The sequence below is a fragment of the Gymnogyps californianus genome, chromosome 1, assembly GCF_018139145.2.
Source record: "Gymnogyps californianus isolate 813 chromosome 1, ASM1813914v2, whole genome shotgun sequence".
NCBI lineage: Eukaryota > Metazoa > Chordata > Aves > Accipitriformes > Cathartidae > Gymnogyps > Gymnogyps californianus.
In genome coordinates, this window is record NC_059471.1 from 157,760,778 (window position 1) to 157,778,020 (window position 17,243).

At 43.0% G+C, this 17,243-nt stretch overlaps 1 protein-coding gene across 1 annotated transcript in view; it reads right to left on the minus strand.

Moving 5' to 3' along the window:
* The window catches only part of APPL2 (adaptor protein, phosphotyrosine interacting with PH domain and leucine zipper 2), a 40,046-nt gene extending 24,123 nt beyond the window's left edge, over nucleotides 1-15,923 (minus strand). Inside the window, exons 1-2 of the mRNA XM_050893653.1 lie at nucleotides 15,810-15,923; nucleotides 10,691-10,789 (exon numbers count right to left, since the gene is read on the minus strand). Of these exons, the coding sequence (XP_050749610.1) occupies nucleotides 10,691-10,789; nucleotides 15,810-15,863 (153 nt within the window). The 5' untranslated portion in view covers nucleotides 15,864-15,923. The remainder of the gene's footprint in view (nucleotides 1-10,690; nucleotides 10,790-15,809) is intronic.
* Nucleotides 15,924-17,243: the final 1,320 nt, after the last annotated feature.

Here is a 17,243-nt window from a genome sequence, read left to right on the forward strand (position 1 = left end):
AGATGTGCCTTTATATAATGCATTCACGCTCAGGGAATGTACTGATGTAATTACAGTGCTTTAAGTTGATACAGGAGTACAAAACAGCACACAATTCTGTATTCTCATGGCTAAATCAGCCAATGAAAGCACACACATCCTTAAGACATGCTTACACAAAGCAAGACTTGTAGGGAGGTTGTATAATTTTGCTTGACAGCTGGAAAAAAACCAGACAAGCATTTGGATATGTCAATCTTTACTCAGTGTACTCCTAACAATAGTACATAAACTCCTCTGTTCCTGATTTGTTAACAATGACTTAAAACTGGAATAAAAGAAAAAGGAGAAGGGGGAAACTGGGATCTGTCTTAACCCCTGTCAGATCCTTCTCTTCCTCAGTAATGCAGAAAACTAACCACTTCTCATTTAATTTCATTTAAACCTTAACATAATCTACTCCTCTCTCCAAATACATAAGGCCATAGAGAGTTTGTAAAACTCTGAGCAATCTCTGAACTGCTTTAACAGCACCCTTTATGCTGGGGCTGGTACAGAAAACCATTAGAACTGGCACAGAGTTTGTATGCTCTCTTGTTCTCCACTGTCGTCCTGAGCACGCAGAGCATGGCACAGTTAACTATCTGGGCCAGAGATTCTGAAACACCCTTTACTTTGGCCTGATGCCACCTCTGACATACTGCATTACAGCCTGGTGCTTCTGCACCACCTTGGCATACCAGGAAGGAGGGTTAATATGGACAGCAAGGCCCAAACACTTAGCCAGAGTCTTAAGTATGCCCAAGTGCTCAGAAAGAACAAAGAGACGTAGCTGCAGCCTAGGTAACAGCAGCTGTATGTGAACACATGGCAAAAAAAGATGGGTGAGCTAATTTTGACCAACTTAAAACACTATGGTGATAATACTCACAGGTGGCTGGAGACGGGAGAGCAGAGGCCTTCCAAGGTACAAACAAGGGCTCAGAACTGAGTTAATCTGGGTCCAAACTCAGATCACGTACACCCCATGACTATTCTCACCTCACAGTGATGGATTATTCTTGTTTCTTGTCTCAGACCAATTAGTAATCAGCATTACACTTTCATACAATAATCTGCCAAAGATTCACGTAAGATTTGCAGGTTGCTTATGCAGACTGTGTAGTTTTTAATATGAAAAAGCTTTACACAAACACTTCGCATTTAAGTCCCAAGCCAGTGGATGGAAAAGGATGTCATGCTTTATAATAAATTAACAAACCTTATTAAGGGCTCAGGCAAGGATAGGAATGAGCCTTAACTATCTGCCCCCAGGCCGTAAGAACACCTGAGAGACTCTGCCACCTTCAAAGTGGGAGCTAGCAAGCAATGACTTGATGACAGGAAGGATGAGACTCCTTCTTTGTGGACTGATGACATTAAAAGGGTTTGTTTGTTTGTATGCATGTGGGTGGAGTCCAAAGATTAATTTAAGATTACAAAAAGAAGCAGAGCTTCTCAGACCTAGGATCTTTTTCATAAACGCAACCTCAAAGATAGAGCTGAGCAAGAACTGCAAGAAGACTAAGTCCTCACACAGCAACTGTGATGCCATCTGTCAGTTGTACAGTTGGGTCAGGGTGAGAGAAATCTTTTGAAATAAACTGAGTGTTAGAAACATGCCTCTCTCTTTCCCTTTTTGTTTCAGTTCACTTATTCCGGCAAAGTCTGCAACTGCGTGGTCTGTTTTGAATTTGGAAAATAAATTCTTCTAGCTTAAACTCGCTAACATTAAAAGAAGTTTCAGAATAATGGGCTGACACCAAAGGCATCTTATTCCTTTGTGTTAGCCATCCTCAAAGCTTCTACCAGTTTGATTTTTAAAGACTACCAGATCCTCAATTTCCTCACCCAATATCGAAAGAGTAGAAAAGAGCAAGATTACTCATCTGTGCGGGACAGTTTGAGGATAGGCAATGCAAAGAGGTGTGTGGAAGAAGCATCTTCCAGTGATCACCACTCCCCAGGAGCAGTCTCCAGTATGTGACAGGATAATGGGGGAGTACATAAACCCTGTGGGTCTCAAAGGGGTGTAAGTTAACAACATCATATCAAGTATATGATCAGGTGACAACAGTCACATATAGACCCCAAGCAGACATTCATGGCATGCTACTACTCCAGGTACAGAACAAATTGATGGGAGGGCCTGACATAAAATTTACTTCAGGACTTCAGGATTTTGGGCTGATTTTGGGACAACAGTTCCACCTGTCACTGATAGCCCATTGATGCTAGCAGGTCACATTTTTCATTTATAGGCTCGGTTCTTTGTGTCAGAACACGACAAACAAACTTGTTACTCAATCCCTGCCCATGTGGAAGAGTTAATCCTGAGTCCTTCATCCTCTCTCCCAACCTCTGCCAGACTTTGTTCCCTTTAGAGGTACAAAATCATTTATTACATCACTAGGGAAAAAAAAAAAAAACAACCCAACAACCAAACACCACCACCCTCCAAACAGTTGTAAACAAATCAAATTAAGCTAGCAAACTGAAACACAGCCACATTGCATAAGGAACAGGAAGCAGGCAAAGTGCTCTGCTGAGCTAGTGGTAATACTGCATTGCTAAGCACACTAATCTGGGAAAGTTTGGTTTAATCCTCCTCCCATTTCTTCCTAATCAGCCTTCTCCCTCCCCCAGTACTAATCAGTCTCAAGACTTAGAAGTTATCTGCATTGCCTCAATTGACAGATCCACTAAATTCAGGCAAATTATTTTAACAGGTTTTAATCTATTTCCAAGACATTTTCCCATGGAATACAGCAACATTCACTTATTTTATCCTGAAGTGACTGAAATTCAGTATAGCACAGCAATAGAAAAGCTACTCTACAATCCTGACTGCCTGTCACATCTCTTCCACATTACTTCGACATTTCAGAATTCATCAAGCATTTCTGGAGCGGGAGAGCTATTGATGAGATGATGTATCAGGCAGAAACCCAATAAAATCCTGAACAGAAATCCAAGTATACTAAATTAAGGCAAAATTAACCAGTACTGGGCCTTGCAAATACATTCATTTTCATTAGATGATTTTACTTAGCAGGGAAAACATCATTGCAGCATTAACGTAAAAAAGCATACTAGAAGGAAAGAAGAAAGGACTGTATGCAAATAGGTATCAAGCCATCAGTTATGATTACAGGTGTTCTGAATTTTTTTTCTTTTTTTAACCTTGGCTGGCATGCTAGCCCTAGGAAAAGATTTTTATAAAGTTCACTAACACCAGTTCACATAGATAAGGTAATGGAAGTGGAGTCTGGAATCTAGCATTAATCTACCAGAAATGAAAAAACAACAGATTAAAAAACATTGTTTAATTCTCAAGTTATTTCAGTACCTCACCCTGCCTTCAAATAAGTCAGCAAGAAAACGTCCAAGTGTTATTTTCTGATCTAGTGCCAGAGCAAGGCATGTGATTTTTCTGGGTTGATTCCACCTTCTTCATTATCACCTTTATTCACCAAGCTGTTCACATCATCAGAAGAGAGTATGATTTTTCTGTAACGCATCTGCAATAAAATCTCCATGCCGTTAACCATTTACCAGTGACGCAGTCCATCCTTTTTAGGGTCTCTTTTTGTATTTTTCCAAAATGAACTCTGAGGGCTAATACATTGAAGTCAGAAGATATTTCTATAGACAGTCATCTAACAGAGTCCAGATCTGAGGGCATGTAAAGGATTAAGTTGAGCTGTAAATTAACTTCTAAAGACAGAGAGCTATTCCAGCATGTCCAATTCCAATCCCAATATAATGAAGCTTTCTGCAAAGCTACTTTCCTACTCCAGCTAAAGCTGGCATTTTTAAAACTCTGCAAGTAACCAGCACACAGAACTGCCAAAGGCTTCTTCATGTAAACAAGCAAGATACTGGTAAAGGTATTTATTCATGCACCCTGTATGTGCAGAATGACACGTAATAAAATTTGGCTTACATCTGGGGAAGCTTAATACCTCATAAATGAGAAAAAAAAAAACCAGGTAGGTTGTTGAAAGAGGAGGTCCATGAGGCAGTTGCAGCCTTCTCATCTGTTCAGAACTAGGGAACACATTTACCAGGCACAGCACAGAAAGAACTGGGTCTTGATACAACAGTTTTATGCAGCTCTGTCTACATGTGCGTGTCATCTTCCTATAAAATAGAGTTCTCCAGCAATCTAGTAAATGTTACAGTCCTACAGGCTTAGGTTTGCATATTAAATAGCTTGGAAACATGAACCCAAGGGTGAGAGAAGCTAAGCCTCATCAGGGTGCTCAGGCTGCCCAGCACTTGACAAGATCAGGCTAACATATGGCTTGCCCTGCTGCTGATTCACAGCATGGCATTCAGTCCTCACAAATGTGAATGGCTCGGCAAAGGATCATCTAATAGCTTCAAGAAATAGAAGATACTAGTCAAAACTCTGCTGTAAAACAGCAAAAGCAGCTACAGTAGGATGGCTAGTTCAGTAGGGAAAGAATCTCTTCCGTGTCTTGCAAAATAATTACTATCAGCAGGGCATCCATACATTTATGCCTTCTGGTAGTACTGAAATCTCCAGATCCTGCTTAGCGCAATGTTAACTTGCTTCCAGGCATGGTGACAACTCCAACTTCATAGGTAGTACTAAAAACAACTCCCATGGCTTTGTAAATACATTAGTTCTCATGTGATAATGCTCCACTTACCTCTGTTAGCAACATATGGTGAATATGCCTCAGGAAGTGCAGAGGTACATGGTGCATACTTACAATGAATATGGAACAATAATATATAGGGTATTTCACAGAAGTCAGTGCTGACAACTGTAATTTATTGCAAGTGTTTGTCCTATCTAATACTCTATTGAAGCTTCCCTATGTGGAACTGAAAGTTTACAAAACACTAACTTAGACTTTACTGTTCCAAAAGGTTTTGGGAAAATAAGTCTTATCGTTTGAAAAGGCAACACAATTGTTCCCTCAGACATGAAAAGAAAGCAATTAAAAGAAAAACTGTATCAGTGCGTACTTGTCAGTTTAGCAAGAACTAATTTCAGAATTCTGAACACTTGAGGTTAGCTATGCAACATAATAAATATGAAAATCCATGCATGCCCTAGAGAACTTGACACCTATCTACTGAGTTATAGCCTAGTGAAGTCAATACACAGGAAGATGAAACAAGCAGCACTGTTGAAAAATGCAGACATGAGGTGTCATGAATTTGGGGAGAGAAACAAAATAAAACTAGTATAAAGCATTACCTAAAATAGACCTGGACAGACACAAGCTGTCCTGATACCCATGTAATGTGGTACATATAACCCAAGACCATTCCATAACTGTCAAGAGTTTCCTTAAGAGTCTGGACATAAAAAGGCAGTGAGCCCCAGAGGTTGTTGCTGCTTTGCCTGTGTGACTCTGGAATCACAAGACAACTGCTCACAGAGACCCAGATGCTGAACACAATTACACCTCACAATTCCCATGCTGTTCTCTCTCTGGATATATTGATAAAGGCAACACGGGTTTCTTTTCATTCCTCTTCTGCCATCACTGCTCTTAGTATCTAGACAGATTTGTCAGCAATGAGATGAAACCCTTTTCCAATGACAAAATACTGCATCTTACTTTCCTCTAACCTGCCTAACTGTTTATCCCTTCTAATAGTCAGTAGAGACACAACAGTCTCCTGAGTTTCTAAATGGCATTTTGTTTCAAGTGAAGATCCCAGCTGAGCCATTTCTATAGTATGATGAAGAACTGGAGATTATAGTAAAGCTCTGAAAATAATTTACTATGGCAGTGGGAAGTCAGGAATGTAAACTGGGCACACTTTGCTCATACACCATTGCAGGAGTCTCAGCACACAATTTAAGTAAATGAAGTTTTCTAACAGTCCCTGCTTGCTGCATTACATATTGCTCAGGTAATAAAATGTCCAGAACGACGAACAGAACATTCACAGAAATCAGACAGCAGTAATGCCAGATGCAGCGTCAGGGCTTGCTTGCAAGGAGGAAGAACTACAGGAATAAACTCTGTAAGGAAGATTTCCTCTATAAGACCACTAACGTGGTAACTACTTCAGGGTACCACAGCACAGATGGGAGAACTACAGCAGGAAGTACAATATGCACTCACACGGATGTGGTTTATTTGATGAAGAAATATAAAAATGCTTCACTATATTTACACCCATGGGCTTGCCAGATCAACCAAATCTCCCTCCCCAAGCACAGCTCATACATTTGGTTCCTGTGACTTCTCCTTAATCACAGCATCATACACTGCATCTGCTTTGTAGCATCACAGTCTCTTTTTCACTAAAGAACAACATGTGCAAAATAGGGTCACCACCCCATCACATCTGGTGTGGGTGCCCAAAGAGGTGAAAGCACTGTCCTGATCCTGTACAGCAACCAGGGGCTTGTCACGCATTGAGGGCCTTGCACCCAAAGGCAATCTGCTAGCAATACATCACCCAGCCACAGCCTAGCATTACCGGCTATTGTCCACATCAAGTGGCTCCCGGTGCCTAGGCAGTGTATCCACTGCTACACCCTGCAATGCCTCCACTCTGTGACAGGATGCTGCAGATCCCTCCTTCCACTCTTGGGTTGTGGTTTAACCTCAGCTGGCAACTAGGCACCACGCAGCCGCTCACTCACTCCACCCACCCACTGGGATGGGAGAGAGAATCAAAAAGAAAAATAATAAAACTCGTGGGTTGAGATAAAGACAGCTTAATAGGACAGAAAGGAAGAAAATAATAATAATGATAATAATAATTAAAAAATGTCAATAATACTACTAAAAGAATTAGAATATACAAAACAAGTGATGCACAATGCAATTGCTCACCACTCGTCGACAGATGCCCAGTTAGTTCCCGAGCAGCGAACCGCCCCTCCCAGCCAACTCCCCCCAGTTTATATACTGGGCATGATGTCATATGGTATGGAATATCCCTTTGGCCAGTTTGGGTCAGCTGTCCTGGCTGTGTCCCCTCCCAACTTCCTGTGCCCCTCCAGCCTTCCTGCTGACCGGGCATGAGAAGCTGAAAAATCCTTGACTTAGTATAAACACTACCTAGCAACAGCTAAAAACATCAGTGTGTTATCAACACTATTCTCACACTAAATCTAAAACACAACACTATACCAGCTACTAGGAAGAAAAGTAACTCTACCCGAGCTGAAACCAGGACAGGACAAAAGCAGTTTCAAGTCATTTCAAAGGTGCATTTACATTGTTTACTGAAGCCCATCCCAATGAACGCACCCATCCTAACAATTGCCCTACTGTCCTTAGAAAAATTAAAGGCATGCCAAATGAAGTCCTGTTTGAATACACGTAAGTCTGAAAAGTTAGGTCCCCAGCACCTAGCAGAAACCTGTAGCTTAAAAAATGGGAGGGGAAAAAAAAAAAAAAAAAAGGAATGTTCAAAAAGATTCCTACTTTCCTAAGTGTTTTAAAAAGCTCTGGGCAAATATTTCTCTTTCTCACATTCCTTTCAAATGCACTGATCCAAGCGTTCAGAGCAGCTTGAGCTGTCAATTTACAAACTTACTGCTGCTCTGCACACAAAGCAGTGTTTTGGGACAAATATATGCATATATCCACATGGATAATTAACAGCATGCAGTTGGTACTAATTGCTACTCCCCTGAGACTTTGCACTGCATCCATTCAGAACCATCAACTATTGTTATTTGATCACAAGCTACAGTGGTTTGAATTACATGAAAATCTGAGTTTTCATCACAAGAAACACCAAACTTATACAGTAAACAACTCCAGAAAATCTTGAAAATATGGTTAAGACATCCGGGAAATTTTAAAGTTCAGAATGTAGTTAGGAAGAAAATATGATTAACGTTTTTTAAACTGTGATAAATGTTTTGAGGGGGCATAAACCCCGATTTTTCAGTACTGTGGACTGGTACAACCCACTGCTGTTTTGTCCAACTGCCATGACTGTGATTCCAGCCATTTTTACGGTCATTGCTTCAAAGTAGGTCACTGACTGTGATTCCTATTTTACAGATAAAGAAATCAGAGCAGGGGATGACAATGACTTTGTAAAGACAAAATTTAAGTCAGGAAAATAAAAAGGCAAATTCAGAACCTGGCTTCTCAATACTCTCAACTTTTACACTCTCTCTACTAAATCTCGTTCCTTCTCAAAATGAAAAGGGTTTGTAGCACTTCCTAATATGCTGCTACTGAGGCCCAGACAACATGTCTCCTAACAACACATCAGCAAAAGTTGATTTTCTCTCAAGTTGTGATTAGGCAACAAAGAAATATTACACATAGATTTTTCTTAACTGTCCATTTATGTTTAGTGGGCAATTTAGCATTACACTTCTCTTTCTACAGCAATTGCAATCATAAAATTTTGTATGAAGGTGTGTGCCTCTCAAAAATTGAGGGCGAATTCAGTCAGAAAGTGTGTCTTCCTTTGAAATATTCAGAAATGGCTCCTGGAAAGGATATATTGATATTTGCAAAGCTCGGTAAAATTAGTCAGAAATCAATGTTAGCCTATAGAACACCACCATTCTCTTGGGAATTAACCACCATATATGGCTCCATTAAATATTTCCATTAATTTTTATTTTAAAAAAAAAAATCAGAATTTTGCCCCAATTTTAGCATATTCTTTTAGGTCTCATGCAAAAATTTCAAGACTTTGTAAAGCATATATAGGAAAAAAAACCACAAAAAGTTTCAGTTTTCTTTTCCGCTTACATAATTAATATGATCTACTTATGCTTTCTTGTTACTGCAATGTCATTTTTTTGCCACTACTGGATTCTGAGAACACAAACCCAAACTGAAGTCACAATGTGAAGTCACAGTGATTCCCAAGGAATTTAGCAGAAGCAGCAACACTAAGAACACTAAATGCTGAGCCAGTGTACTTGGTAAAGTCCCTAACACTGGCCACTAAACCTGACCTTTCCTAAGTCAATCATAGTGTAGGGTGCCCTCCTCCACATCCTTACCAAGCTTAACTTCAAAAAACTGCTATGTGCCTCCCATCCCAAAATGGCATCAAACTCTGATGAGGTATTTCAAGGAACACATCCAATATTCACAAGTGACTGTATATTTAGATTAAACTACAGCAGGAAGTGTACAGGAAAAAAGTGGCCAAGAACTGCTGGGAAAATGAAGTAGACTCAGTACTACTGCAAAGTACAGATGGGTAAATGCGCTGAGACAGTGAGAAGAAAGAGGAAATGTCATAACTGTGGGGCAATAGAAATGGAGAAGGCTAAAAACTGAGATAGAAAGCAAGAAGCAAACAAAAGCAGACAAAGCATTTTTTCAGAATCACAGGCCAGAGTAACCGCTTCCTAAAATGCCATCCTAAAAAGGCATCAGCAGGGGAAAGGGACACGTAGTCCACAAGCTGGACACTTCATAATCAAACCATATTTATCCTCTGATTTCCTTCTTTCATCCATCTCAATCCAACCTGCTCTTTGGTCTCAGACTTCTACCATCCAACATGCCCACACTCTTGCTACTCTTAAAGCTCAGTGACTCTACCAAAATGCGCATCATTGACTTTCAGTGCTGATTTCAGGTCACCTCTCCAGCCCCCGGCTATGTGCTGTATTGTTTTCTAAGTATCTAAGCTGCACTGTAAGCCTCTGATTGCTCTGCATTTGCACAAGATCCAGGACATGAAGACTCTGAAGCTCTCCAAAGCTGGATCTTCCAGGTGTAGGTAGCTAGATCCTGGGCAGATGGCTCTTCCAAGTCATACCATCAGTCACCCAAAAGAGCAATCCCACCAAATGGACATACACTTGCAGTAGTTTTATCGCTGAACTGATTCCTGATAACATAAGAATCAGGCACTTGGTCTTCCAGTAAATTCAAAATACCCCCATTCTCCTCATCTCTCTGTGTCCTCTGATTTACTGGTTTAAGAATAGAAAAGCTGTTGTTTCTAAGGAACTCGGGTATCTAACCTACATAAATACTTGCAAAAGTTCCAGGAGATACTGTGCATGTCTTTAAAAGACTTAGACGTGGCATTTTGAAATATCTGGTTTCACGCACATGGGAATCTTAGCTTTACTGAAAATCACTCAGATTTACAATATATTTTCCAAAGCACTGGATATGATTTACAAGTTTTACTTTCAAAGGGATTTAGTCATCTAGGTCATGTAAGTACCTTAGAAAGTGTTATTTTTTTCTGCTCCTGCTCCCATATTTTTCACACTGACTACTTTAGGTACTCAACTTCAGTATGACTCAAAGTGTACATCTGCTCTGTAATCAATGGACACAGACAGTTCCTTCCAAATGGTGAGTCACAGCATCTAAGTTAGATGCCTAAACTCAGTGTGAATACCTATCTGTGTATTGCGTCTACATTTAGGCAAGCAATTCTGTCAAGGCTGGCCTTCCAATGTACCATAAGGTAAGGACATACCACAATTTTTCTTTCATTGTCTGGAGACAGACAAAGCAGATAAGATTTTTTTCACGCATACGACTTTTCTGAACATCAAGGCAGGAAGGGGCTGAGCTATCAGATTGAAAACACCCACAACTCCTCTTAAACCACAAGAGGTGCAAGTACTCGGCAACTTTCATGTAAATAACAGCATCATAATAGCAATTTATCTTCTACTCCACATTGAACAAAAGAAACACAAATGAAAAATTACCTGAGCACCATAGACTCGTTGCATTGCCTGAAGCAACTGGTTTGTATATTCAGTGAGGGTTCCTGCATCTTCTTCAAATACACTGAGCAAAGACCGCGTCTTCAATAAAAGAAAAAAGGCAAATGGTTTTAGTCCTGAGTGAAAATATTAAAAAGAATCACAAACAACTGCAAATAGATGGTAGCAAAAAATACAAATCAATCAGAAATAATAAGTCTTTAACTTTGCATGACTGTTTATTCAGAATCTCAAAACATGGAGAAATTAGTTCTTCTACTATGGATAGGTAAACTGAGGCATAAGGAAGCTAAGCGATAAAATGCTATGGCCAAATGCTGACTCCCAGTCGCTTGCTCTAACTAACAGACATCCCTTCCAACATAATCAGGAATGTAAAAAATCCTGAATATCTGCCTGCTGACTACAGTAATCCAAACCACGTTAAGGACTCCGGGTCAAACACCACTGCTCGCTCACTTTACTTCTCTAACGTCAGACTGCATTAAAAGCACCCCTTTCCATGAGATAATTTACAGAGTATTATTCACTCTCAACTGTCTTGAGCAACTCTTAAAGGGCCACTGCCAAAGCTAGCTGACGTAATCGGACCAAACAACTGAGTGTTCATCTACAACAACAGGCAGAGAAGTATACACCCACTCAGAGATACCCTGTACCTTCTCCATTCTGCTAGCTCATCCTTGTCAGCAAACGGGAGGAAAAAAGAGCATAATGACTTGTGTTATCTTAAAGACATGAATTCCCTTGGTTTGTTTTGGTGGAATCATCAGGAACAAAGAATTATGTTGCTGACACAGCTCCTGAGATGGGAAACAAAGATATCTCAGAATAATGCCAAGCTCCAGAATTTGCTAGATCATGACAATACTGAAAGAGGGAAGGCTGTCCCTTTAACAAAGTCATGATCCATCCTTAGTCTTAACTTTGGTAAATCCAATCTATTTGATGCTAACTGGCAATGTCTTTCCATCTGTACAGCTAACTTACATGACATTAATTAGTTTCATCTGCTTACGTGAAGGGCACACATAAACTCCAGTACTTTCATAATCATGTCAGTCCTGTAACAGAGCAAGTGCTTTATCTATCCTCCCATTACAGGAATCTCTACTGAAGTATACAGTTTCGAATCTGGGAAATTTACTTCAAAGATTTAAGATAAAGTTGTTCCACTGCTTTAACAGAAGGCACGTGTACTTCCCCAAGGCATTTATTCTTCTCTGCAAAACTCTCTGCCCAGACTTTATGTTTCTCCTGAAAAACTCAAAATCAGCATCCTTCAAGAACACTGTCCTAAGATTAACTATCATTTCATCTCTGCCAGGAAGTATTTAAGCCAGAAATTAGTGTCACTCAGTGGTTAAAGTACATGACTTGGGAGTCAGTCCTTGGGTTCTGTTCTAGACATTGCACAGGAGTACTTCCATACTTTGAGTAACAATAAAGCTCTCAACATTTCAGTCTGCTAACATGCTAAGCTGCTACAATACTTCCTACCTTAGAGACACTGGCAGTCAATGCAATTGGGAACCTAGTTTGAGATCTCAGCATGTAAGGAGATATGTAATACAAAGGACTGATTTCAAATAAAGAGAACATAAAAACCAAAGAATGGAGAGAAGGCCAAATCAATGAAATGGATACCAAGAACCCAAACGTATAAAGGACCTTTGTGCAGAACTTCCCTACAAGGACAGTGGCATGATTTTGAGAGTTTTCCACACTAAGCTATTATTTCAGTAATTGAAAACATACTGCTTTTCAAAAATATCTGGTTTTAAATGTTTTATATTCAATGATGCATTAAAACAAGCAAAACTAATGTCAACAAACTATCTTCTATCTATACAGTGCCCATCTTGTTTTGTGTTACAACAGCACATGAAATGCACAGGCTATAAAGATGGTTAAAAAATAAATCTAAGGAAGGCAAAAATGATAAAACTTGACACAATGTTTATCAAGACAAACCTCAAGCCAAGACTAAAAAGTTATAAAGAAATTGCCTTAAGTAGGCAACAAATCACACATTTCTGCATGCTGGAAAAGGTTTCCAAACACAGGAATGTCAGCTACATTAATAAATCTTAGTGAATTTTTGCAGGTTCAGTTTTTCAGATGTCTAAATATGGGTTGAGGTAGAACAGCTCTGGGAAATAATTTCTGAAAGTCTTGGCCTCAATTATTAGCACATTGTTCAAAAATATTAAAAACAATAAATGATTCAAGCAGTTTGGAAGTTATTCTTGGAAACTTTTATATTTAAGAACACCATTTTAAAATCACTGCAACAAAATACCAGCATGTGTATATTTGCATTGTTGCTGTTCTGACAAATTCTGGAATAGCAGCTAATGCTGCTGAAATAAACCAGTAATCCAAATATTAAGCTAACATTTAGGAGGCCTCATTAATAGCACCATTATCTCGGCTTCTGGAAACATAGGAAAAAAATTTCTACTTTCATGTAAATATTCCCCTTGGTTTTAGCATGACTGCTTACGTAAATTTCTCTCCTATTTTGTGGCCAAACACTTCAAAATTAAGACACTTCTTATGGCCTTTTTCAGCCAGTGCTTGGAGACAAATCAAGACAAAAGTACAATATTGTTGGGGAGAGAGAAATCAAGTTTCAGAAAACTGATGAAGAAATAACTTTGGCCTAATTCTCTTCTGTCTTGCACATAATTTACATACTTCACAGAGTTTATACAAAGTGAGGTTATAGCCTCATTTTACCATCCCTTTGCATTACCGTAAGTGACTGCGCAGGGCAGAGGAGAATCAGGTCACTTTATGCAGAATTAAATGATCCCATAAGCTGCTATGCTGTAAGTTCTGTGGGACAGAGACTGCCTTTTTGCTTTGATCTTGTAGCACCCAGCTCACAGAGGGACCCTGTTGCACTGTGAATCTAAAGGTGTCCCCAAGAAAAAAAGTAATAAAAATATAAGAGACTGAAAAAAAACCCTGTTTCCTTGCATGAAAAAATAGACTTTAGCAACACTGGACCATTATAAAAATTAAACAATGCCCCTCCATCCCAAAGTTGTAGGACTTGAACAAAAAGTAATGACCAAATCAAGCCAAAACATCCTGCAAATACTCAATTTATGCACAGCCTGGTATTTCCAGTAATTGCAAAGGAGATGTTAACAGCCTTCATTTCAGCTCAAAAGAAAGATGAAGACCTCAAATTCAATTCAGTGCATTGTTCAGCTGCTTTCAGTCAGTGTTACATTTTTAATCATTGAAGGAAGTGTTGACTGAAGAGGTAAATGAGTTCACTTATCCTGCGTGCCAGGTTCTTCAGCTCCAGAATGCAGTGGGAAGGTTAATACTAAAAATGTTAATAACTGCTCATAATAAATCTAGCACATTTTGGTAAACTGTGGAACACAGAACAGTTCAGGCTGGCAAGGAACTCTGCAGGCCACCTTGTCCAAACCCCTGCTCAAAGCAAGGCTGACTTTGACATTACGTCAGGTTACACAACACTTTTTCCAGTCGAGTTTTGAAAATCTCCAAGGATGGAGATTCCACATATGCCATATCAAACAGATGATGAAAATCATTCTTACTAGGATGGGATTTCATGGAATCACTGAAAAACAGGATAAGAAGAGGTGATCAAGATGAGCCCCAAGACTCATTAAGTCCTGACAGGTGCATGTCCAATCTTTCCTTCAAAATGTCTCACAACAGACTCCGTAACACCTTTCAGTAATCTGCTCCACAGCTTACCTGTTCATTCCTCCTCCTGACCCATCAGCAGATGAGTTAGGATTACAACACAGGGCTACTTGGGAGCAGGATTCACGCTGATCCACCCTGCCCTCCCTTCTTCTTTCCCTGCTTCACCGATTACTATTGTATCTGTCTGCACCACGCTTTGTCCTCAAGTGCACCTTCCCCACCTCTCTGTGAAGTTTCCACTCTTTCCCCTTCCCTCTACTTCTCTCTTCTACCCAAACTTCCCTCCTTCCATCCTCCTTTCGCAGTTCTCAAGGCCTCACACCTCTCTGCCCCCTGAAAACATCACGACATGGTATGTTCTTCGCTGTGGGGTTTCCACGGTCCTCAGGGGTCACTTCTGCAGCTGCATTGCATCATGGCTCCCAGCAATGGGGCACAGGGCGCTACACTGGGCTGGGCACAGTGCTGGGATAAGGGTAGAAACATCCTCCCCTGCCTGCAGCTGGGAAGGAAAGGGCGGCAACTGCCCGTCCTTGTTTCTTGGACTCCTTCAGAAGGAGGTCATCTTCAGTAGGATCTACCTCACCTCATCTATCCTCACGGGAAGCCCCTGTATCTGAACTACGGCCCTTGGGACCCCTCACCACGGGTGGGGAGGAGCAGGCACGCTGGCGGTGACATTCCTTCAGCCTACTTTTGTCACTGGGGCCAGGTGACTCACAGCACAGAAGTCTCCCTTTCCCTCAGGGACCTCGGGGGAAGCCAGGGCACGGAGCCATGCCCACCTATCCTTCCCCAACACACCTCACCTCTTCAGGGCAACCCTTACAGCCAGCGAGCGCACACCAAGACAGGACAGTGTGAGGAAAAAGCCAAAGGAAGGGTTTCTCTGACAGAGGTGAGGAGAAAGGGCGCTGTGCCCCGGCCTCCTCACACCCTGCCCCTCCTCGCTAGGGTGCCGCCCTCTTCCCCGGTGGCCCCCGGGCGCAGACACGGCCTTTTTTTCCCTGACAGATGCCCATTAGGAGACCAAAGCCTTCCCCCGACGCCACACAGGTGCCGTTTACCTGCTTCACAGCATCCCTGCTCCCCGACGGCTCCGACAGGCGAAGTCACCCTGACCCACTTCTCCGCCCGTCGGGAGCCCGCTCTGCTGCCCCGCCGCCCTGCCCTCCTGCACCGCCTGCTGACACCCCTCTCCCCGCCGCGGGACGGCTGCTCCCCGGCCCTCCCGAGGTATCAACTCCCCACCGCCCCGGCCGGACCCAGAGGGCTGCCCGCCGGCACCGTCAGCTCAGGTGCGTCACACCGGCGGGCCCGGGCGGCCGGGCTCTCCCCCGGCAGCGGCCGCGGCGCGGCTGCGCCCCCCGCCCCGGCTTCGCCCCTGGCAGCGAGCCGCTACCTGCGGGCTGTCCTGCAAAGCCTCTTCCAGGAGGAGTTTGTCGACGGCGGGCATGTTGGCGCTGCGGCGCGGCTGGGCGCAAGGAGCTGGGTGCGCGGCGGACGCCCGCTGGCACGCCCCGGCGGCGGGGCTCGGCGGCGTCCCTCCCCGCGGGGGCGGCCGCGGCTCTCCGCGGGCAGCGGGGCACGGCGGCTGGCTGGCTCCGCTGGCGGGGTGGGGGCGGCAGCCCGGGGCCGCTCACTCCTCCCAGTTCCCGTCCGCCGGAGGAAGCGAGTCACGGGGAGGGCCGGCGGCAGGAGGGAGCGCGGCAGGCGGGGGGTGGCTTCCTGCCGCCATTAACTCCTCGGGCCTGGCCGGCGCTGCGGCGACCTTGCCCGTGGGGACGGAGGCCCCAGATGGAGGGCGCCCCTTCCCCTCCTCCCCCGCTGCGGGTAGCAGGGGCTGGAATGGCCTCCCGCAGTCCCGCTCTTGGCTGCGTCCCCTGGACAGTAGGGTGGCGGGAAGGGGGATGCAGCAGGACGGTGCGATCCCGCCTCAGCTGAGGGAGACCTCGCTGGCTGTGAGGGGGTGTGGGTGTGATGGAAATGAGAGGAAGATCGCATCCTCCAGCCTAGGCTTGTGGGGCTTGAGGACCTCCAGCTGTGGGTGAGCCCTTTGCTGTGCCCTTCGGGGCGTCGCGGCTCTCCTCAGGTGCATCGCAGGGCTGCGGGCTGCTGGCAGGGTCAGCCAGGCTACCGGAGCCCCAGGTGGCTCAGAGAAGCACTCCTGGGCCTCCGCCACTTTCTAGGACCAGTGCAGCCGCTGGCTAAGATGGGCCTGCTTACGAGCGGCCCTCATTTGTGGCATCTGCATTCATTATCATTTATGGGCAACTCTGCAAGTGAAGTTATGGGACCGCAGGGGACCCCAGGCAGGTCAATCCCCACTCAGCCATATCCCTACACTTGGGGGGTTAGAAGGGATGCATTTTAAGTTACTGGTCCTTCATGTACAAAGCCATGTTTTTATTACTGTCTCACTTCTGTCTTAATTGCATTGGATAACTTCAGCATTTGGACATTAATTCAGATGCTTAGTTGAACAAAGCTACTGTTTTCAAAGTAGGCAGAGTCTTGCTTGATCCATGAGTATTTCATTATGTTCACATTTTTGAAGGGTGGCCACTGCTTTTGAATGCCTCAGTTTCTCTAAAAGTCCAGAGTTACTCATCTGCAGATCAGTTGCTTTGTGGTTGTCAGCTGTAGCTTTTGTTGTTCCAGTGTGGCTCGAGACAAAAATGGAGATACTCAAAACCAGAATCCCATTTAAGAAAAAAACATTTCTGAAGAGTTTAGGAAGAATCCTGCCAATTAAACAGAATATGCAAACAAAAACATTGGCTGTAAAATGATGTTATCGTATTTGAAGAAATTCGACAGTCTTCAGATAATTCAT